This window comes from Bombus pyrosoma, linkage group LG5 (genome assembly GCF_014825855.1).
Source record: "Bombus pyrosoma isolate SC7728 linkage group LG5, ASM1482585v1, whole genome shotgun sequence".
Taxonomy (NCBI): Eukaryota; Metazoa; Arthropoda; class Insecta; order Hymenoptera; family Apidae; genus Bombus; species Bombus pyrosoma.
In genome coordinates, this window is record NC_057774.1 from 10,710,039 (window position 1) to 10,733,517 (window position 23,479).

A 23,479-nucleotide genomic window follows, 5' to 3' on the forward strand; every position below is an offset into this window, starting at 1 on the left:
CGCTGCAAGGACAAGTTGATTAGTGATATGTTAAAACTGAAACTGAATATGCATGACAGCCATAAATGGAACAGAAGATGGAATCATACGTGTCGGATATAGGTACGATCCTCTATTTTGGTATCGCGCACACGTGTACGTACAAGAATATCTAAATTTAGCGGATCGAACTTTCTGTTTAATTTTACTCGTGTCATCGAAATAGTAATATGATTCTGCATTTATCGCTTAACGTTGGAAATATCAATAGATGACCAATTCATAACGTATCAGAGAAATTTTATAAATTTACCACGATACATTTAGTAATGATTTTACTAACTTATTTATTTATATTAGGCAAGCAAGGATTGTATCGTTATGTCCAAACAATTGATGCATATTTATTACTATTACGGCAAGCATGACCTGCAGGTAAAAGTCGGCAAAGTTATCATTAAGATTTTTTATCGTGTACTAGACTGGCGACCTTTGGCCATAGGGTTTCCGAATACCTTGCAGTTCACGTGCGTTTGCAGTCACTCAGTTCTCGTGGCCAACGGTTTTTCCTGTTCCAAATGTACATGTAACGGTGCTCGATGACTACGAACAAACGGAACCGTGAAAATTCTCCCCAACGTTGCCAAAGCCATCCACCAAATACAACATCGCTTGCTCTCGACTCCCAGCCCCCTGATATTGGCTGTAGAAGGGAGAGGTCAAAGCTAAAGCGCATTTTTATCGCCTCTTCGTCTTTAGACCCTATCGAACATTCGAAGCAGTCAGAACGATTTGAACGGTTGAACTTTGGTAGATTAGAATCACTCTGTCCGACACTACTCTGCTGCTGCCATTACTAGCGGCAGCGGAGTGTCCATGAGGATTTTTCCACGTGCAAAAAGAAAGAAAAGATTAGAATCATCCGTAAATCGAACTGTTGAAACACTTGCGCTAGATAGTTTACACAGAATAGTTACGCGCAACATTAGGCAAGATTACTGGACAGCTCCAAATATTCTGTAAATAGTTCTATTAAATAATTAACCACATACAGTGTCTTCTCTCCCTCAAATGAAAGTGGTTGTTCATCAGCACACATCAAACGTCATCAAGGCTGGTGCGATTTAAATCGCAATCATCGATATAACAATTATAAATTCATTAAAAATTCAGTAAAGAGTGATGCGAGACTGCTACGTTTTTCAAATCAGCTCCGATTCAATCGCGTTTTTCTATCGTAAACAATTTCTTAAAGAGGCAAATATGGAAGAATCGTTACTGAGATACGTGACTTTTCATTTCAATTTTAATTGAAGTTTTAATTCAGATTTTTCTTGAAACTTCAAGCTTTCTTTCATCGAAATACAAGCAAGATTGGGATACAGAAATTCGAAAATAAAATTAGCATATTTAAATATGAAATATGTAACTTTTAGTAAAACACTGTACAGCTACAATTAACCACAGTTTCATATAAAAGAATTGTATGTACCGACTAAGATTGGATACCGATAAAAATATCTAGAAAACGAATATTTCCTAAAGTCTTGACATAGCATCGCGATTCAATAATAATTACAACCTCCGCAACCGCATTCGATTCGCGCGATATTGAATTAACCGAACACGGTACGTTTTCGTTCGCCGCTGTTCATTTACGAATAAATCTCACTCGTTGGTACAAAATTAAACAACCTTCAAAGCTTGTTCGACTCTCAAATGAATTTCAGCTTATTTCACTCCTAATTGGCGTGTTTGGTTCATATAAATTACTACACTGAATTCCTTGCTTTTATTAAATTTAAAGTCATCGGGTCCGTCGTTATCTCGTGCACAAATTGTAACTGTTTTGGCTGTGGCGCATCTTCTCTTTTCAATTCCACAAATACTTATCTATTTTCATACATCAAAGAAATTTATTTTTCCTCGTCTATTTTATTTCCACCGATCACATTTATTATAATTTTGTTGATGATTTACAATACATCTAGTTTTGTAAGTTTGTACATGTCATTTCATTTCACAGCGATAATTCATCAAAACAAACGGACCACACGGACAAGAATCTGTACAGAGTATTAAAAAAGAAAATGGGCGGTATTTATAATATGTGATTCTAGACATTATGACAATGAGAAATCTCATAGTGCTTTTGTATATAGAAAAGTGTCGTTTGAGATCTATTTCTCAAGTTAGAACAAATTTAATTTGGCATTAGAAATACACTAACAATGGTGCAACTTAATAAATTAGCTCACACATACTTTCTAACATCCCATATACATTATTTTGCTCTGTTATGTATTTGATTGCTCTGTCATGTTCGTCAGAACAACATTCGTCGGAATACAATTCATTCGCAGACTCAGGCGTACAAATTTTCGATCAGTCGCATCTTCGATGTATATCCGATTCACCTTGTATTCGCCTCTCAGGATAAATTACATGTATAATATGCACCACCACAAACTCGCGTCGTAGCTACGTTTACGTAATCGTGCAATACGACGCTGCCATTTCACCGATTCGTACCCCCTAACACAAAGCGGAATTGCTTTCATCGGTTAATCGAGTCCCGGTTACATGTCAGTCGTTTCTCTTGAAATTTAATAGACGTGCTGTTTTCATGGGCTCGTTTCAGTCCAAACCGATACTTCGGACCTTTGTAATTGAAATTGTATGCTTCCCTTTAAACTTTAGAATAACGACAGCTGCAATGGAAATACAGGGAAAATTAATTCGAACGAGCGGATTTAGAGGACGGGATGATCGACGATAGCCTCGTTTATAAACGAAAATAATACAAATTTCCCTTAATGAATTTAATTACGAATAATATTTGTGGAATTCGAGAAAACGAGTACAAAATCGTTACGATGAAAATGTATATCTCAATACACGGTTCCACTAGAAATAACAGAGAAGGTAGAAGAGAATTTGAATTTCTAACGCAAACACCAATATCAATGATGTCAACTGTGAGCTAATAATGCAGGAGCGTAAGGATGCAGTTTTCGGGGAATACCTCTGGGTATTTAGACACTGTGAAGGTAAGGTTTCTTTGCTTTTGATTACAAAATGAATAACTTGCACGCTGCGCGAATTATTGCTCGAAGATACGAAAGAGTCGTAACAATGAACGATACTTCTGGAAATTAGGACAAAGTTATCGCTGAAGCAAACTTGCAGACTCATAATGGAATCACCGAGAGATAATTGATCGTCCGACACATTTATTTGACAAAGAGAAAGAGAAGGCTAAAGAGAACCATATAAATTCTGCTTACGATGGGCTTCTATGTAAAGAAGAAACGCGTGGCGTATAAATAAATTTTATTAATATAATATAAATTTAAAATAAATTTTAATTAATTAGTAAATAGTAATTAGTAAACAACAATTTATATACTTTTATACCGGCACATATAACATTTTATGATGATGCATCTGCACCTTGAATTTGATATATTTCTCGTTATACATATTAATAAAACAATAATAATAATTTCGAAAGAGAAATTCAACGTCAGTATTTCCAGTTAATTATCTAACAATCAATATGAAACGCAGATATGAAGAAAGATTTTATTGTAAACAGTATAATATTGAATTATATATATATTGTCTCATGCTTTTTAAAGTTTATTTAATACGTAATTAAACTTTTAAAACTTTTATACTTATTAAAAAATACATTTTTCACATGAAAAGGACTGTGTTCTTTTACTTCTTACATTACATTTTCCACTTCGTTATGCCAAAAATGTCGGATATAATGTAGTTACAAAAAAAATATATTGAGAAAAATTTTAAGATTGATACCTGCGTATACGTGTATTAGTAACTACCATACTAAATACTTTTTACCATGTAACAATCTTCAATTCTGAGTTCTATATATCATACCTACTCATTGCCCTTGTCAATTACAATTCCTTTTCCTAAAATTATGTTCTTTTTCTGTAAGGCTTGTCTCCTAAATTTTCTTTTACTCTTATTCTTATTATATACTATATTAAATGGCTAGGAAACAATTCTACTAAAGAGCAGTTTATATAAGGACTTAAATCATCATGTGAAACAAACACGCATAACTTTCAACGAAAAATTAATTTCTGCGTTTAATATATAACAGAGACGAAATTCAAGGGGAGGGGGGGGGGGAAGTAATCGATATAATACTCCTCTGCAACGCTTTGCGGTAATCTCGTTTTCAGAACTCTCCGGGCCGTAACCAGGCCGTAAAGAAGGAAAAGGCGCTGGCAATGAAAAGTAGAGAAAAAGAAAACGATCGTCGATAGGATCAGCTGGTGACTGAATTGGATGTTCAATCACAAAGTTGATTATCGAACGTTCTCCATCAAGAGTCAGTTATATCGGAAATCGAAACGATTTCTTCGCTGTGAATCAAAAATTCAGATAAGAGAAAACGATATCCACACCAATTCTCTTGTACTATTAGTCATTCTCCGCGAAGAAATTCGTTTTTGATTCCGATGATTGAATCCGGCCGACGCTTTGGTAACGCATAAAAGGCGATCAAGCTGAAAAAAGGACGAAAGTTGCGATGACAATGGGCACGAAAATACGCGGCGATGAAGCAATCTATAATATCTAAACTGTTCTATTACTCTCATTTTTAACACTTATTATATGTTTAAAACAGGTGTTTTATGGTACAGGTATATTTAAAACCAAATATACGTTTGCAGCATATGTTTTGCAACTTCCACATATATTTTCATATTGGTTTCAAATTATACCAGAGTACCCACGGTAGTCGTGTTTTATAACAGTGCTAATGAAATTTCAAAATGTTCTATATAATGCACACAGTAAGTCCTTAGATATTAGGGCTCTTAAAGAAACTGATGCCCTTTATTTTATATATAATATTTTATATAAAATATATTTTATATATAATATTTATTCCTTAGTATCGTGACCGACGGAAATTTTCCACTTTAAATGAAGCTCCGACTAATAAAAACCTGTCCTCAATGAAAAAAGTATCAGCTTTATTTATGCTCAAGTTGCATAGTCCGCTCGATTGAATAATCGGCTGCGTCCATCGTACGTACTGACCAACGAAAACGGAAGCAACGCATAAAACAATCTCTATCATTGAGATTTTCGTGTCATGGAACGCGAATAGGGCTCTATAAGATGGACAAAAATTTGCGCGTCTTTTACGAAGCAGAAAGAGGAAACGCGTCGTTGATATGACACTGAAAAATATCAAATTCTCTCATCTACGATGAGAGAAAGCTACAAAACCGAACGACGTGACAGAACGCATTAACGTGGCCGCCGAAGCGTAGATTTCCTTTGATATTCTTATGAAGAATAGTCGTGACGTTAGGACGATATTAAAAAGTCATCAGTCTCAAAGATATCAGTCTACACGACGCTACGGTATAATGGATTTTCCCGGAAATTGTTGGTGTTTTCAGAATTGGTTTTTCTTTGTAAGTGAGTATTTATAACGATGATGTCTCCTCCTCCTGTGAATTTATATTTTATATAATATCTATCCGCACGATTTTTAAAAGTATTGCATAATAAGCTGAAACCTGAATACCTTACGCGATAAGAGAGATATATTTAGTTTCACAATTGTCGAGGAATAACCAGTGAGTGGAGAATAAGTATTCTAGTCTGGAATAGTGTCAGGTTATAAGTAATAGGAATTTATGTCTTATCGTCAATTATTTTAGTAAAATGAATCTGATAATGATATCATTTTAATTGAAAATTTACTGCAACAAACCGGGTAATTATTGAATGCGTCAAAATTACCTCAAAAATTGAAAAAAAAGAATGAAGATGGGAGGAAGAAACCGAAATTGTAGTTGTTATAGATCTAGTACTGGTAGTACAGTGCTGATAGCATCGTAAAAATTGGTGGATCATCCTTTATTGTTGTCAACCATACTTGGTAAAATATTTATCTGAAGTAGCATATAGCTAGATATACAGCATCAACGTGACGATTATTCTTTTGTCATCATATACACTTTATTACAACTGTCAGAGTGATTGGGGTTAGGTTAATAATTAATAACTAATCCACAATTTTTCATGGGAATTTTATATATCTATCAGGGTACATTTTTTACTATCTGAATATTATTTTGTAAAGTATATTGACAAAATCTGGGTTTTCCATGTATCTTTCAGTTTAATTTCTCTTTGATTCTAATGCTAGTATTAATACCTAATTAGCAATTACAATTGTGCAGCAACAACAATAATCTTGCAAAATAGCCTGATTCGAAATATCTTTGCGCAACATTATGTTACTTACCCTGCTCGAAGTGTATTTAAAGTGCTAAGGATACAATCAATTACATTTCCTTAGAAGGATAGTCTTATTAAGATGAATTAAAAAGCCAGAATCTTTAAGATGGAAACCAAAGGAGTTCAATCGATTCTTCGTTTTATGAAATTTGCCATTTTCATGCAAGATTGATAAGCAAACGATCCGAGCATCAAAATCCATCTTGTTCGACGAAGAGCTGTTCCAATGATTAAACGACCTCGAACCTTCCATATAACGCCCACTGAAGCTGCCTTACGATGCATGAAAAAATAATTTAGAAAGCCAGGAGAGAAAACACGGTACATACGATCGAAGTAGTACTACCCTTATCATCTCCAGATGATTAGTTATATGTATGGTATCTATATCAGAAAAAGATATATTAGATTGCGTTTGGGGAAATTTTTCCACGAATTTCGAAACAATTGACGTTTCGAATAAATAAGTATAGATATAACTGATATTCTTTTATACAATGGTCCATTTGTTCATTCAATTGTCCTATTTTAAAATAATAGTTGCGCTATTAGACAAATAAAAGAAGATGTCCCGTTAGGGAATAAGCAAAGTTTACAGAAACATGTTGAATATTAAAGAACGTCAATGTTGGCTTAACAAGTTCTGGAAAAGTAATTTCAACTTCTCGACTAAACATCAAAGTGAAAGGCTTTAAATTGCAAGTGGTCGAACTAGAGAAGGGTTGAAATTGAGCTAGAACCGAAACGAATAACCAACTACCGACGATTTACGAAGTAGAGTTAGTTTCGATAAATATGTATTCATGACCTACAAATCCCGCAAAAGTTGTACCGATTATTACATTGTTTTTTTATTATTATTTACTAAACTTACTCAGCATGACAATATTACATAATACATATCAGAATTATAGGATAAAATGAATTAATGACTCGATTAAAATAAAATGTGATGAAAGGCGTTATAATGAAATGGATTTTACAGTCAAAATTTAAATATAATTGCCATTTAATTATTAGACTGCGAATATTTCTGCAAATTTGTATGTTACGATGAATTTTTGAATGAAATTTTTATGAATTGATAATTTTATGAACATAGTATCATTAGAAGAATTTCAGATATGGAAGGGTTAAAAAAATAAAATCTAGTAGAGATTCGTTTTATCTATTAAATATCACGACACGTACTTTAGGTATGAATTGTGTTACATTTATGTTTGCAGAAATTAAAATTAATCCAACTCTCGCATTGATCATATTTATCGATTGATTGTATAAGGTCAGTTGTAAATATGATATAGAACTCGAAAAAGTAATTTAACTTTTTAACCACTATAAACCTCCAGAGATTCCTAACTCTGCTCTATTGATTTTCCTAAATACCATCTGTCTCTGAAATTCACACTCATGATTCATTTACGTTTCATTTATCATTACATCGTGCATAGGCATGGCGATTGCGATGAATCAGCGATCCCTTGACAAACGCATTATATTCCCAAGCGAGTACTCGATCAATTAAATAGCACGCTATAACCGTAAAATCGCGTTAAAGCATCCAAGAACATCATACTCGACATAATTACAATGTCCTAGCCAATGCCTAGAGAAAATGCCAATAATGGACAACAGCCCTATCTGGAAATCCGATTTCGCTCGGCCGAATTCATTAAACGTTTCCATCGTCGCGGACACAGGGAAAGAAATGGCTGTGCACGAGGAGAAACGCGTTGAATCGCTCTTGTACGGTGATTTTGATGAGCTCAAATAGTTCTTCTCTCGCTCGAGGTTCGAGCGGTTAACCCGTCGCTGGTCATTTGTCTCTAAAAGCGTTAACACCATCCATATCCGAATTTCAAATTTCAGATAATGAAAAACGTGCGGTCGAATATAATCTACTCCGGCCCGTGTACATGAGGTTTGCCTTTCTTCAACGCTGGACAGGATTTGTTCCATTCGTATCATCCGCACCTAACAGTGTATGCTTCATGTTTAGGTACTGGCTAAATATGTTTTTCGTCTGTATACGTACACTACTGCTCAGTGAAGGACAGTTGGTGGATATTGATTGTTTGAATAATTTAAATTCAAGACACTTCTAATTTTTAGGCAATAGTATGATCATAACTCAATAGAGTACGTTTAATGTTCAAAAGCTGGCTAAAACAATTGTCGTTTGTATATGTATGTATGCTATCGCATATAATTGTTCCAAAGACTTCAAAAGTCGACGGATATTGGAATTTAATACACTTATGATCTTTAACGAACAGTGTACATTGGTTTGATAAATAAACAATGTATATCGTCACAATAAAGAATCGTATGAGTTAACACTAGCAGGGAACCTCTATTTAACTTTTATAAAAAGAATGTAGATACTCTCTCACGTTCGATACGGTGTAATTTAATTAGAAAATTACGGATGAAAGAACTTGTATTGATTTTATTATTTATTATTGCTACAGCTACGTACGGCAGAATATTACAATGTGATAAAAAATTAAGCTTTAGAAAATAATATAATTTACATCTGAAGTAAAATATTATAAAATCATGTTTAAAAATTGTAGAACTATTTTGATATTTTTGAAAGCTTTCTACGCCCGGATAATTTAATTTCTAAGAGTGGTATGTTCTATGTCAGATAAAGAAACTTCTTTCAGATAGACAGGAAGACTGCAATAATTATTGAGACAATGATATTTAAGTTCTTCAATAAGTAATTTCAATTTACAGTTTGTCACTTTTTTTTGTAAAAAATGTTATAAATAATAACTTTTACTCATTATTATTTTAATTAATTCAATCATTCTAAGCGAACTGACACACAACCATTTCTTTTCTTTCAAATCAACGAGAGTATCCGGATATTTATAAGAAATGCAATTTAATATTTAATAATACTACTTACAAGCAATCAATAGTGTATATGTGCGGAAATATCAAAGCTGTGAAGGTACTTCCGTCCATTTGTTCATCGAGACCGAATGATGAAATTTAGGTCAGTGTAACGATAATTTTATTCATCGAAAACAATTTATTCACGATCGCGTATTTCCTTTCAACGAGGTGAAAAATCACGGTTTTCGTGTTTTGAACTCAATGATTCCAAAGGACTACACATTTATTACGATTATCCGAGGACCGAAATGTAAAATATTATCAATTGATAAAACATTCAACGAATATGCGAAACGTGAGCGGATAAAAGTTTCCAAGTTACCTGTAACGTTAAAGAACCGAGAATCAAATAAAAGAATTTTCCGATTGATCGATGCTGTTCGTATTTACTAGAGCTTCTTCCAAGCTCGATTTAATGTACCCAACAAGCCAATTTTATTCTTCGAATACAATGAACATTGATGTTTACCTCCATTTCTACGAGTTTTGTGTTACGCATTTTACTATAATCAAGTATTGGAGGAATACGGAAATTACTTTTTTCTTTCTCAATTTTACTATCGTTTTCTCTTTCTTCAACAGCCAATAGTAAACTACGGATGTTTATGCATTTTGTTATGCACAAACATAATTAAAGAAATTGAACCTAGATCAAAATTTAACCCATGTACCAAATACAATATTATAATAAGTCCTCTACTTTGAATATTTCATATACTTTCATATATGTAACGTCTTCTAAAAGCACGATAAATCTGTATCTATAATTGTTGCACGTAACCGTACGTATCTGATACTTATCAAGCAAACGACGTTTCACGAACCGTAAAAAAACATTCGATAATATAAGGCAATTGTGTGACAGAATGTTTGTCTTCAGGAAGTTCGAGGCAACAAAGGTGATGTCCCGCAAGTCGTAAAAGTCGAGGCCAAACTGGTGTGAAAAGAAAACGGGTCAAGGTTGTACATTACCCAAATCGAGCGATTTCCGGCCTCCATTTCCGATGCGAAACGTAGTCCCAAATCGATGCTGACTTCACGAGGAATTTATCGCCAGGACCCTAAATCACACGATTTGAAATAACGACGTCTCTCCTCTAGTGGCGGATGTCGAACTTTTACCATGGCTCCGGACGATTCCTGTAAAAGCACAAAAGGTTAGTAAAATTAATCGTTACTCTTTTATCTCGAGAACGAAACAACTTTCAAGTGTAAAATGTCACGTTTAGAATATAGAAATGAGAGTTATTGCGAGGACTCTTTTATAGCGAAGATAAGTAACCTACTTAGAAGCCTAACCAAACCTATCAACATCACTTTCTGAAACATTTATTATCGTACTTCTAGAATACGTAATTAGTGTTTAACTCCTGAAAAAGATAGATAGATAGTTGACCAGTTTGGTTTCAATGTGGCTCGAATAGAAGAATTTCTTCCCCTTCGTTTTAGTCTTTAATTACAACTGTCTTTTTAAATTACGAATTTTAGACTTTTAATTACAAAGCTAGATTTATAGATAACATAATAACATACTAACTAGTTAGTATGTGGAAGCGAAACATGAATAACTTTGCCATTAGCAAACTGTGAATTTTTATGCATTCATAGAAAATTTGAAGGTGGAAAAATAACCGCAGTCTGATCATTAGATTACATTTTGTTAGAAATTAAAAAATGTCCTGACTCTTTGCGCCGATAGTGTTTTGAATTTAAATGTCAATGACCCTCGGGGTAGAAAAGAACTGTTCGATAAAATAATATTCGATAAAATTTTTAGAAGACTTCCGCATCGAGCGATACGCCGGAAGTACGAGGATATTATCGGGCAATTAATGACTTTCACGAAATTTTCATCAACGAGATCTGGTGATTACGTCATGTCGTCCTACGAGGGATACGTTTACGAGCGGAATCTCACTTGAAGAGGCAGAGCCGAAGGGAAACGCGCGGAAAGCTTCTAAATTACAATGTCAACGCCCGCCACGGACCCGCTGCCGTCCACCGTTTCCGGGGAATTGACGACCGCTCTTATACCGACGGTTACCAAGATCGATACACGGCTGGACGTCAATCCCGTTTCGGTGGTTTTGGCGATGTTGATAGTCTGCATTTTATCACCGATCACCGTCGTCGGCAACTCCATTATCCTGACCGCCTTCTATAAGTACAAAAGGTTACGGACTGCATCCAATTACCTACTAGTCTCTTTGGCCGTCAGCGACTTTGGGGTAAGCCATCAAGTAATTTTAACTATGGCAACCATTGAGACGCGATCGACATCGATGTGTTGAATTAGTCCAGTTTTTTATCCTTCTTTCTCTAGTAAATAGAAATCATAGGAGAAGAAACATGAGGTATATTTTTCTTTTTTTTTTTTAGTTTTTAATTTTAATATCACCCTATAATTAAACAGAAGAATTTTAATAAACAGTTTTCTTTACTTTTATATCACTTATTGGCTGAAAACAAATATTAATTCTTTTGAAAATAAGTGATAAATTCACAATATCTTAAGAGAGATTAATTTGTACGATTAATATTCTTGGTACTTTTTTAGCGTTCAGAATGGTAACAAAAAAGCACATCTAATCCCCAAATTAAATAAGAAAGTAGCTTCGATGTAAAATTTATTGACGACATACTGAATTTTGACAAGAAAAGCAGGAAATTTGACTTATCATGTTCTTCGCCTGTAGTATTCAAATGTTGTCGATAAGATAATGTTATTCGATAATAAATTAATTAAATTAAATGACTTAATCAAGTTAAAAATAGAATGTAAAGAATTATAGATGAATATCGTCAATACTGGGCTTTTATTAGAATCCATTTCAAAGGAGATATCAACATTGAAGTGCCCCATTGTTTCTCGAGATTGATCGTCTAACGGGATATTTTAATTAGTCAGCTAATCAATCAGAAAACGGGACGAGGCGAGGATTCTATCCCCGCTGCAACTCGTACGATAGTCCTTCTGCCGCGATTGATGTTGACACGTTTCACTTTTAGTATACAGGGCTATCCAAAATTAATCAATCAAACTCCTTTATATTTTATGTATACCATAAATATAAATAATTTATATGATATAATAAATCTAACACAGACAACATAAACGTAAATCGTGATAATTAAACGTTATCATAGATGGTTCATAAAAGAATTCAAGTCATTCTGGTCCAACATAGTAAATCTTTATCGACACGGCACCTTTTCTTATACTTGATCATAGACTATATCGAAACGGACGTGATCTTACAATCTGATCCTACATCAAAATAGTTTGTCTTGAACAGTTCAACCTAGAAACAGACCACGTATACGTTGTCACCTGCTGCTAATGACCTAAAGCACACTCCGTTAAAATACCTCAATATACAGCAACTCACCCTCTCTGAATAATTCCTCTTTAGAGAATGTTCTACTGAACGTTACTACTGAAAATGGCTTTAAACTCTGTTTAATTTTACGTTCTACGCGTAACGTACGTTTACTGCAAGCGTAAACGTTAAGGAACGCTTTGAAACATACGTACGTTTATTATAAAACTTTCATTTTGCCCAATGTCTGTTGTTTATAGAGTAAGTTCCAAAGAGGTCGTAGAGATGATCCTCGCCTCTAATCATCCAGCATATGCAAATCGGATATTACTTGCACGCAGGTCGGTGTGTTCATGCCCTTTGGGATGCATCTAGAGTTATCTGGGCTGCCGGAAAATGGCGTTTCCACGTTGTGCATCGTACCATACTGCATCGTGATTGCACTGTGTAGCGTAAGCGTGCTGGTAACTGTGGCAATCGCTGTAGACCGGTTGACGTCGCTTGCACAGCCCCTCAGGTACAAGAACATCATCACTCACAGCAGTATCGAGAAGTACATCGCCGTGTTCTGGATCTACGCGATCATTGTCGGCCTCTCGCCTTTGATCTACGCCAAAATACCAGGAGAAACTCAGCCACACAGGTGAGAGCCGCTTCAATCTTCTTTTAGTTTTAGTTTCATTAATGAACCGATATAGTAAACAATGTAAATGGCAAAAACATTTTTTAGTAGAAATGGTCAAACGGATATAAATTCCATGTGGAAATTCACGATGAAAAATGTTGTAAGTGATAGAATAAGTTATTTGAGCATGGAGGTCTATCTGTAGGTCTGTATATGAGCTAATTAGATTGTGTTTACAAAAGATGAAAGCCTAATATAGAAATAAATACAATAAATTTAAATAATGGAAATAAATCTTATTAACATTAATTTATAATAATTACGATAATTAATAATTATAAACATTAATTTAGTCTTTAGGTAATTCTGTAAAGATGGTGAACGCTGAAAATCAATACCGTTCAAGTGGTAGATTATACACGTGGCGAAGAAAACGAATAGATTTATTGTTTTTATTGAAAATCTTCATTTCTGACATGCATATCTCTTACCATTTTGAATTCTCGCTTGTTAATTAAATTCAAATGTTATAGGATTTTCTCATGTTGGAAGAGATTGTAAATTGCATCGTTTATAACATAAAGAATATGTTCGTTCAAAGAGTGAAAGTATAAAGGTCAGTGAATAAATAAATGTGAGTTAAAAGTGATGAGAAATTTTTAGAATACAAATTACTGAATAATTGAATTAAGAATGATGAAAAGTTGGTACAAAAATTTTGAAAAATTTTAATGTCTTAATCGTTATTTTTTATCAACGAAAATCTCACTCTCAAAGCGCGTAGAATAAGTTTAATTAAATAAAAACGCCAGGTTTGTAACTAAATTTTTTTTATTTTATATAACTAACTTAACTAATTCTTCCGAGAATCAGAATTTCCTGTGAGTATTGTTATAAATTAAAATGCACGCGGTAGGAACTTTTGCTAATTCTGCACAGCAGTTGAATCCTATTGAACAAACATTTCGAAAATTGCTAAAATCAGATTGCTCACTAGTCACGTTCCTCAAACAACCGACGGGTCGAACGAACAGTAGTATAAAACTAGGAAATACAATCATGCGTTCCAATCGAGCCTGCGCCTTTTTCACATTTTGCACCGACAGTGCAAAAAAATAGCAAGGCCAATTTCTGTTCCTGTAAACAAACGTAGTTAATTTTCTACTTCTTTTTTTTTTTTTTACATACTTCGTCGAAACGTAACAAAATGTAAAGCTCATTAGGGATGCATGCGTGCTTTGATTTTCTATTCTATCTTCATTTTACGTGTTACAATTTTGTAGCTTTACTGTAACATAATATAAAATAGAATAGTAAGATTCTTTCGAATATAAAAATGAAATGTACACAAATTAAATATATGTACACAAAATCAATTCTATAATAAGTTATCAGTTGTATTAAGATTTATCACTCTCCTTTTTTTTATGCGATGCTTTATTGGGATCGACAATTGGTCCCTGAATTACAACCGTGCCATAATAGGATTACGATGCGATATGCAGGAAACATATGCATGATTTACAGTAAAAGTCACGGATTGAAGCATGAATTGCATGATTATCCAACCAATATAGAGTAATGTTATTTTAAGCGCGCCACGTGTCGTGTTTGCGTTACTATAATAAACGCAATCTAATCTCCTTGTATCCATTAAACATCAAACGATAGATTACATCTACAAAGTTTACATAACCCCGTTAATTTTTTCAAGTAAAGGTAAATAATTATGAAACGTAGTCGAAGAAAGAATTATCTTCCGATCTAATGAATAAACAAACGTCTTAAAGAAATAGCGATCATCGACCTAAACTCTTAAATCATAGAATACCAGAACGATCTATACCAAATGGTTAAACTCAATCATTAGCACGCTACTATCTTAAAATACAACAGTATCAACGCTGCAAATAATCCACATTTTTCTCGAATTTATATTAAGTAATTTATGATTTCTTGAAACTATTCATAGCATTGAAAATCAAAATACCAAGTAGATAAAATCAATCATTAAGACACCACTGTATATTAAACAGGATAACTGTATCAGTACTTTGAATAATCCACATTTCCTCGAATCTTTAATAAACAACCTAAAATTGCAAATCAACAAAGCAAATCATTGAAATTAATCATAAAGCACTTTGCAAAAAAATTTCGTGGAATTGACAAACAGGCCTTAACCTTGCCGAGGCACCTGGCACACGTGTAACGGAAATTAACAGGCGCGTGCAGCATCGAATCAAACGATATTCGAATCGACGCAATTATATAACTCGATCGCTGAACTAACAAGTGAAATTAATTTGCTTTCTGTCACAGTGGCAACTGCAGGTTCGGTGCAGCGGTGCTCCCGCCAGTAAGGGTGTTCCTGGTAGTGGCAGTATGGGCACCCAGTGCTCTCGTTCTCCTCGGTTGCTACATGTACGTGTATCTGGTGGCACGTGCACACGCACGTGCGATTTACACGGTAGAACTATCGTTCAGACACCAGACGCAGACCCTGGCATTACCGCGCTACGGTCAAACACTAGCAGTCACGGTCGGCGCGTTTCTCATCTTCTGGCTTCCCTTTCAAGTGAGTAGATGGTCTACTATTCGACCGCACACGGTCACCAGATAGATCTCCATTTGTAATCGAACCACCCTATGCGCGTAAATTCTTATAAATTAGCATTCTTTTCGACGTGCAACGCCAACGTGCGTTGTTTCGCTATTATTACTCTCATACTACTTGCACATCGGAGTTACGCAACATCATTTCTACTTTGCCTGGCATGCATGTTCGTAACGTAACACTGATGTAAAATTTAAGAGCGTCGTGGTGTGCATATTAAATACGTACTTCTCCTTAGATCATGCTTCTTTGTATTTTATATTTCTACATTGCGCGTTACACCAAATTTGTAAGTATTTAGACATTTTTAAATTATTGCAAATATATAAAATTAAAATTAGTATATGCCCCCTATGTTGATGAAGGCAGTAGTTTAACCATTCGATTTTGCATTCTTTCAATCAGATTTTGCGTAATCTCCTAATCAGGTTTTGTATCTTTTTGTACTTTGTACCTGCATAAGAATTAAAAATTCCATAGTTACGATTAGTGTATGCTACAATTATGGCTTTATATTTATAAGATGCATGTATCTCGAGGAAGTTATATTTAAAGCTGAAATTTAACATTAATTGAAAATTTTGTTTAGAATGCAGCATTTGCCTAGTTGCGTAACTTTATGCTGGTTATTTTTGTTTGCCTTCATTACACCCTTATTAGTTACCGGGTTTTAATTACTTCAGAAAAAAAAACGTTAATTTCCAATTAAAACGCATAATGGGTAGTTTACTTGCCGTAAAGGTTGCGAATGATGTAAAAAATTTAATAAGCACTCTACGAAGCCAAATATGAAAGAGAAAAAGTTTCGAAATGAGATGACCAGTTTTTAACTAATATAATAAGATGCGAACGACGTGACAACTTAGCGTAACATGAACCTAACATGAGCTAGATAGATTTTGCTACATAATAAATCATAAGTCATAATAAACAGAACAATAATGTTAATAAGAAAACAAAGATACTAAGATACTCGTTGTATTTTCTAACGTTAAATATAATCTCTGAAGTAAATTTGCATCTGTGCATGATCCACCAGCTTGCAAACCAAATTTTTCGTTTTATATTTGCAAAATGAAGCCTCTGAGGCACAATTTGTTTGCAATTTTACCGCATCCGAAAACCAATACTCAAACTGTAACTTGGTTCGACCCAGATTATAACAGAAAAAGAATGTTCACTCCTAGGCCGAGAACAAAATTATTTTTTTAAATAAAATATTTCGTTCTATGTGTGTAAATTGTAATTTAATTAAGTAATTGATATTTCATTTTCTTCTATATAAAAGCAAAAATAAAATAAAGTTAGCTGATAGTAAGTTCCGTCCTTGGGTCATTGGCAATCGATTGATGTTGCGTGAATCGACGTGGTAATGAGGTTTCCGTAACCCGTCAATCTCCATTCCACGAGGAAAAGTTTCACGAAGAATGGGGTTGAAAAACGACACAACCTCCGAAATTGTGGTAACGAAGAAGCAGCAGAAATGGGCGTCTTCTAACTATGCAGAAAAAGAAGTTGAGCTCGAGGAAAACTCTTGGAAAAGTGTTCTAAACAGCCTACCATTTTTTTATCGTTAAAAGAACAGCTCCTAGGAGGGCAACAATTATAAACAATTTCATTGAATGGCAAAACTAGCAAATACGAGTAAAGCGATTTTAGCGATTTTTCCTCTTAGTTCTATGAAAATTCGTCGTGGTAAATTAATCGAATAAACTTTATCCAAGACAATTTTACGAATTTTTATTTTATCGTTCAATTTGTCATTCCAGTGGTAGAAACGTCGTTCATTTATAAAAAACTACAAAGCGTTTACAAATATAGGAAAATTTTGTATATATCATCTCCTCAATAAAAAAAAGTTTAAAACTTTTTAAAGAACCGTCAACTGTAATTTATTTGTTAAAATATGTATCAATAAAAAAGATCTTTGTTGGTAAAAATTTATATGCATTTGATCTTAAAGTCAAAAAATAATTGTTAATGATTTAATAACAATTAATACAGAAGTAATATGATAATCTTTTAAGTTTTTCAATCTTACATTTTTCTTCAATACATTCTCCTCTCTTATATTATACATCATCTTGAATTTGAGAAATATTGGAGAAAATTTATCGTATAAATTATAAACAAAATCAGTTGAAAGAAACTTTAGCATAAACTGCTCTAACTACTTCTCATTTCCTCGTTGAACGTTTCGCACGACATAAATCAGAACCCTCCCATAAGATCAAGTAACAAAGACCGAGGCAGACCGAAATTACCTTCTTAACATAAAGTAAATTTACTTTACAGACCTGCATGCTGCTGGATATTTTTTGCGGTACCAACATTCTTACCGAATGGGCGGTCGTATGGCTTGGACTGCCCATTATGGCGCACAGTGGCGTGAATCCATGGATTTACGCTTTCCATCACGGCGAAATGAGGGTTGCAGTGGTTAAGATTACCAAGAAGGTGGTTGCTTTCCTCGGAGTGACACCCAGCCGTTACGGTTGCTCGCCAATGAGACGCGGTTCTAATACGAATATGGAATTAGCCGAGGTGAACAACAGCAACGATGATAGAAGGCATCCTGTGGAAGATTGTTTCGCTACAAAACAGAAAAACACTTTGTACACAAGCAGGCGAGGCCTGGAAGTGTCAGGAAAGCACACAGACATCTCACCAGAAAGGAACATGGAGCATACGTCTTCTGAGAGTAGACAAGCAGATATCGTCGAGGAGAATATCCACGATCTCACGAAAATGCTTGATCTAAAGTATATCATCGATCGGAATCACATGATCGACTCGAATCACAATATCGACAAGATCAAAAATCTGAAATATCTTCTGGATCCAACGTTCAATAAAATTAGACACCTGAGAAGATTGAATCACAAGAGGCTCACTAGTAAGAATTTTTCGAAGGCGTCGGAACCGAAGTTCATCTCCTATCAGAATTTAAAGAGCGACGTAACGTTGAATCGCAAAGTATTGCAAATGAATACTATGTCGGACCCCGTGCTAAGCGCTAACAGTCCCATAGTGCACACGAAAGATTTTCACAACGGTTTGAGTCCTATCAATTGCAAAAGAAGAAATTCGAATCTTTGTTCGATGTCTGATCCTAATATCAAATCGGCGACCGCAATCTGTTCAGAGGTGAATCTTCGACTTCCAACCGGTGGGAACACCACCCAAGCTCATAGATACTCTGTACAGAATTTGGATCACAATAATAAGTACGAGGGTGGATTGGCTAAACACGTTATGCTATCTCGACAATTGGAGAATCAGAAGCGACTTCAAATTTATCCACGACCGCGGTTGAAGATTAATAGTCCCTTCGATCGAAACAGTCCGAATCTGAACCTCAGACTTCAGAACAATTACACGCCGCCGTCCACCCCGGATAGTACGAGGTCGAGCTTGTTGGATAGCCCAAGGCAGAAGACGTCTCCGAAGCACATAACAATTACTTCTAACAAATTAGCCAATCTTGTTCATATGAATAATACTCCGAGGTACTTGGAGCCCAGAACAGATCCAGCTTCTAAAGTATTACAAATGCGAAGGAACATGGAAATACTGAAACATTCCGAATCGATCAATACCATCGAACCGATGACGCACGTAAGATTGTTAGAGCCTTACAGAGTCATGGAAAGTCTGGCAGTACCGACAATACACTCGGAACCACCGAGTCCCATAGATCCACTTCCTCTCGCTTCTCTACAAGAAGAAGACACGAAGAACTCTGAAACGTCGAAGCCTTCCATTAGTATCGATTGCTTAAAATCTCCGATGGGTAATAGGAGGAGTCCAGTTAGACACTCAGACCCTGTGATACCATCCGTCTTGTTGAATATTGAAGATTATAGCGAAGACCGCGAATCAATCAGTAACAAATCTAGTCACGATAGTTCCTCAAATAATATGGTATTGTCGGGTCAAATAGCGCCGATAGAACCCATCGATCTGTTCGAAGCCTTGTTGAAAAACTCAGAAAGGTGTCGAGAAGGGAGATTACCAGACCCGATCTTCGCTGAGCACGATTCGACGAGATTCAGCTCGAGAAGACCCTCGGACTCGAAGTGGTCAGAATCATCGAGAAGCCAAGAGATCCTGTCCAACGTAGTCACCGAACATCAGGCGTTCCCTTCGTCCTACTCGGTGAACAATTTTCAGGTCTGTAACAGTGGCAGCGATCTCAACGATCTGACGTCCCTCGATCCATTTATGTGCCCGGACGCGTTGACATCGTCGTTACGCGAGTCGTTCTTTAGCGCTCCATCCGTACCTGATTCAGAAATCTTCACATCGTTCGAAGAAAATGAAGAATTCACGCCTGATTCTGAACACAATCTGTCTCCTTATAATTCCAGATCGACGATCAATTTGAAAAAGTCAGCGATCGAGAACGATCTGCAAAGCAAGTCCACGGAGTCTATGTTTCGAAACGGTTGTCTATCGACGAAATCGTGTGCGATTTTGAGATTAGAGCCCTCTTTACATCGAAATAGATTGCGCGTCAAACCAGGAGTGGACTATATCCTAAAGGATATGTCTATTAAGAATTCACATTTGGCCCCGCTCGCCTCACCGACACCTACAGAAATCTGCACTCCTACCATCGAGCTCGTTTCGGAAATAAAAGGTGACAGTGGTGTCGGTGTCAGAGTATAGATTTATTGTGGATGCTTCGAAGCAGTTGGTGAATAGAATTAATCGTTCGTTCAGACAAACATGGTGAAATAAAACGATAAACCTTTGCTTAAAATTGTTTTTCGATCGCGATGTTCTGCTCGTCGAATTGGGATTTTTAAGGTATACATACCATGTTGTATAATGATACGATTACACGTCTGTATTTTTATAATAGCCTGATGCCTGCATGGAGAAATTATTCTGTCTATCTTATTCTAACGAGACGTACTGAGACATAGGTTATCGTGAAATAATGGAATCGAACATTTCAAGCTGGACTGTGATAGTACGACGTGTCTTTAGCGAGATCATAGAACGATCACGCGAGAGAGGAAATTCTATAATTGTTTGACGATAATTAATCCTTCAACTCCTAAGAATAGTTACAATAATCGTTTGGACAGAATGTTTCAAGGAAACGAAAACTTATTAATTTATTGAGAAACTGCTCCGAATAATTTTATCCGACTTCGATCTAAGGAGTCCTAGGATTAAATTCGTTATATAAATTTGTAATATATTACACGATTCACGTTGGCATACTTATGTTAATATAAATAAAAAAATTCAAAGCATAAAATGTCAAAGGAGAAACATAGACGAATAATGTATAATTGATTAAATTAATCATCTACTGATAAAGCGAGATCGCTATTGGAAAAGCAACGACCGTTCGATTTGTATTTATAGATACCCTTTAAAACGTACGTCATATTGATTATATTTATCAGATTTTGCCTCGCTAATGGCGGTTGACTTGGCCAATACTTAAACATATTTCAGCGTTGTTCAAACGTTACCCGAAACACTGTGCCAAGCGGATTGCGCAAGATTTACAAACCTTTCCTTTTTCCTAGAACAAGTAAACGAAGACAGTGAACTACAAATACCGTTTATGTATGTACCTGATTAAAAATTCGCAAGCGAACAAAAGTTTTTCTGACGAAATATCGATGGATAACGTTTGTTTTTGCACAGCCAATGAGATCTGTCTCACTTATACCATATTTAAGTTCCACTTCATACTTCCATTTTCTCTTTCGACTAGTTACTTAATCATATCCAATTTTAATTAATTTAACGCACATGACTAACAGTTCAAGATGATGAAACGTACCGTTATGTATTATATGAAATTTAAATCAACCTCGTTCCGATCCTCACAAAATTCTAAGCAACCTGATTATCGGCATTTTAGAGGCAAATACACGATAAAATGATCCTCTGCAACAATGCTCAGAGAACGTAGATATTTTAGCGTTTTAGTAAAGAGAAAGTAACGTGAAAAAATCGTTGTTTCGCTGTTTACGCGAGAAAAGATAAAGCAGAAAGCAAGAATCATCTTAGATCCAATGTAATTTATTTAAGAGTATTGTACAGTAGAGAGAACGTAAGGACCAAAAATTTTCAATATACGAACTCTAATATGGATGTCGTCAGCCCTCGACTTAGTAGCTTGTAATTATACAATAAGACATCATCTACATAATCGATTCTGTTTTTTTATAATGTCTCGTGTTAATCACATAGTCTGATGGTCTGACACTTGAATTGATCTATGAATATCTCTATCGAAATCTAATTTTTATATCGCGTCGCTATAAAAAGTCGCTTCACTAGTTCGGATTTCTAAAAAAGAAAAGAAGAAAACTATCTCGGGACTTAGATCGTCCTCTCAACTATTCACAATGCCAATGAAATATCGAAACTACTTTTATATACATATAAGTTCACAAGAAGATTCTTCGTGAGACAAAGTTATTTTTGTCATACATCTGCGATATTTTTTAAAACAGATTTTCCCCTGCGCTCGCTTAAGTGTATGTGCGCGCAAATATTACTTATACATAATACTATCGATCATATAGAAATCGAAACACCCTATTTTTCAGTTCAATGAACAATACAGATGTGTGTAATAGTAAAGATATTTCGCAAATGGAAACCAATTCAACAGTATGAGTTTAACTTCATGAAGACATCCTAGAAAACTTGGAAGAGATCGTTGACAGAAGTGAATTTTGAAAATTACGTATTTTGGATAAATGTTCACCATTTTCAGTAGCTTATAATAACTCAAAACAATTAAGAAATTACCTCGTGAAATGATTTTACTATTTAATGATATTTGTTTTTTAAAAGAAAAATTCAATAACGTATACATGAGACATTCGATAAAAATATGACTAAAGATATTATAAAAGCGCAATGCTCTAATTGTTTTGAGTGATATATATTTGTAAAATAGATAGGAACAGACTAATAATTCTATTAAAAAACATGATTTTATGATTCATAAATTCTTCGTATTTCGTTTCTACGAGTTCTATTTGCATCCTATGCTCATCGGCATATTTTTAAGTGTCCTGTATAGCTGAATTTATTACATTCTCAACAAATTTCACATCATATTATATGGAAAGTTGTAAAATATGATTTACTACCTGTTTCGCGGATGTCTGAATTAAAATTTTCTTTTTAGTACAATGCAAAGAAATCTCTAAAAGTAAACGCTAACGCTTCACTGTGTTAACGACTACAAACGATGTACAATCAATTTTTTAATTATACTTACAGTAGCAAAAACAGATTTCATAGTTTTAGTTCCTTACCGACGATTCGTTCTATGAAGTGTCTTCCATTTGTATAAATCATGGAGGAACAAACGAATGAAAATCTTGATTCATTCTTGTATGCTTGATTTTAAGTTATAGATTAATATCGCTCTATAATACATACTGGAAGTTCTGTACAAATAAAAGAACATTTGTCAAAATGAGAGGCACTGATATATTTTTATGAAAAAACATTTTATCGTTCTTTGTAAATACCGAAATATCCAAATAAAAAACAGAATCACAAATTGCAAATTTACATGAAACTGATGAAAAGAATATACGTTACTATATTGTCCAGTTGTTAACAACAAATTTGCATCCTGTAATATTCATTTTACCCATAAACATCTGTAACACATTATCGTCAAATTATTATTTATATTTACATATTTTAGAATAAAATTAATTTTCAAATAATTTT

At 34.7% G+C, this 23,479-nt stretch overlaps 2 protein-coding genes across 9 annotated transcripts in view; one reads left to right on the forward strand and one right to left on the reverse strand.

Moving 5' to 3' along the window:
* Nucleotides 1–23,479, reverse strand: part of LOC122567526 — a 62,085-nt gene that overhangs the window by 37,970 nt on the left and 636 nt on the right. Inside the window, exons 2-4 of one of the 7 annotated variants that reach the window (XR_006316785.1) lie at nt 23,053–23,406; nt 10,159–10,326; nt 1,911–2,690 (exon numbers count right to left, since the gene is read on the reverse strand). The gene's annotated coding sequence lies outside the window, so the exon portion shown is untranslated. Of the gene's footprint in view, nt 1–1,910; nt 2,691–10,158; nt 10,327–12,980; nt 13,114–13,312; nt 14,269–15,651; nt 16,203–23,052; nt 23,407–23,479 lie in introns of those variants that run through there. The other 6 variants (XR_006316789.1, XR_006316786.1, XR_006316787.1 and 3 more) reach the window with 6 other exon arrangements.
* On the forward strand, nt 10,205–23,059 carry LOC122567515. Of its 2 annotated transcripts, XM_043726125.1 has the most exons (5): nt 10,205–10,343; nt 10,964–11,414; nt 12,848–13,149; nt 15,454–15,709; nt 18,044–23,059. In XM_043726125.1, exons 2-5 carry the CDS (start codon nt 11,154–11,156, stop codon nt 20,417–20,419), a joined length of 3,195 nt encoding a protein of 1,064 aa, XP_043582060.1. In that variant the 5' UTR covers nt 10,205–10,343; nt 10,964–11,153; the 3' UTR covers nt 20,420–23,059. The 2 variants fall into 2 exon arrangements, with proteins under 2 accessions (XP_043582060.1, XP_043582061.1); XM_043726126.1 differs by lacking the exons at nt 10,205–10,343; nt 10,964–11,414 and having other exon boundaries at nt 13,009–13,291.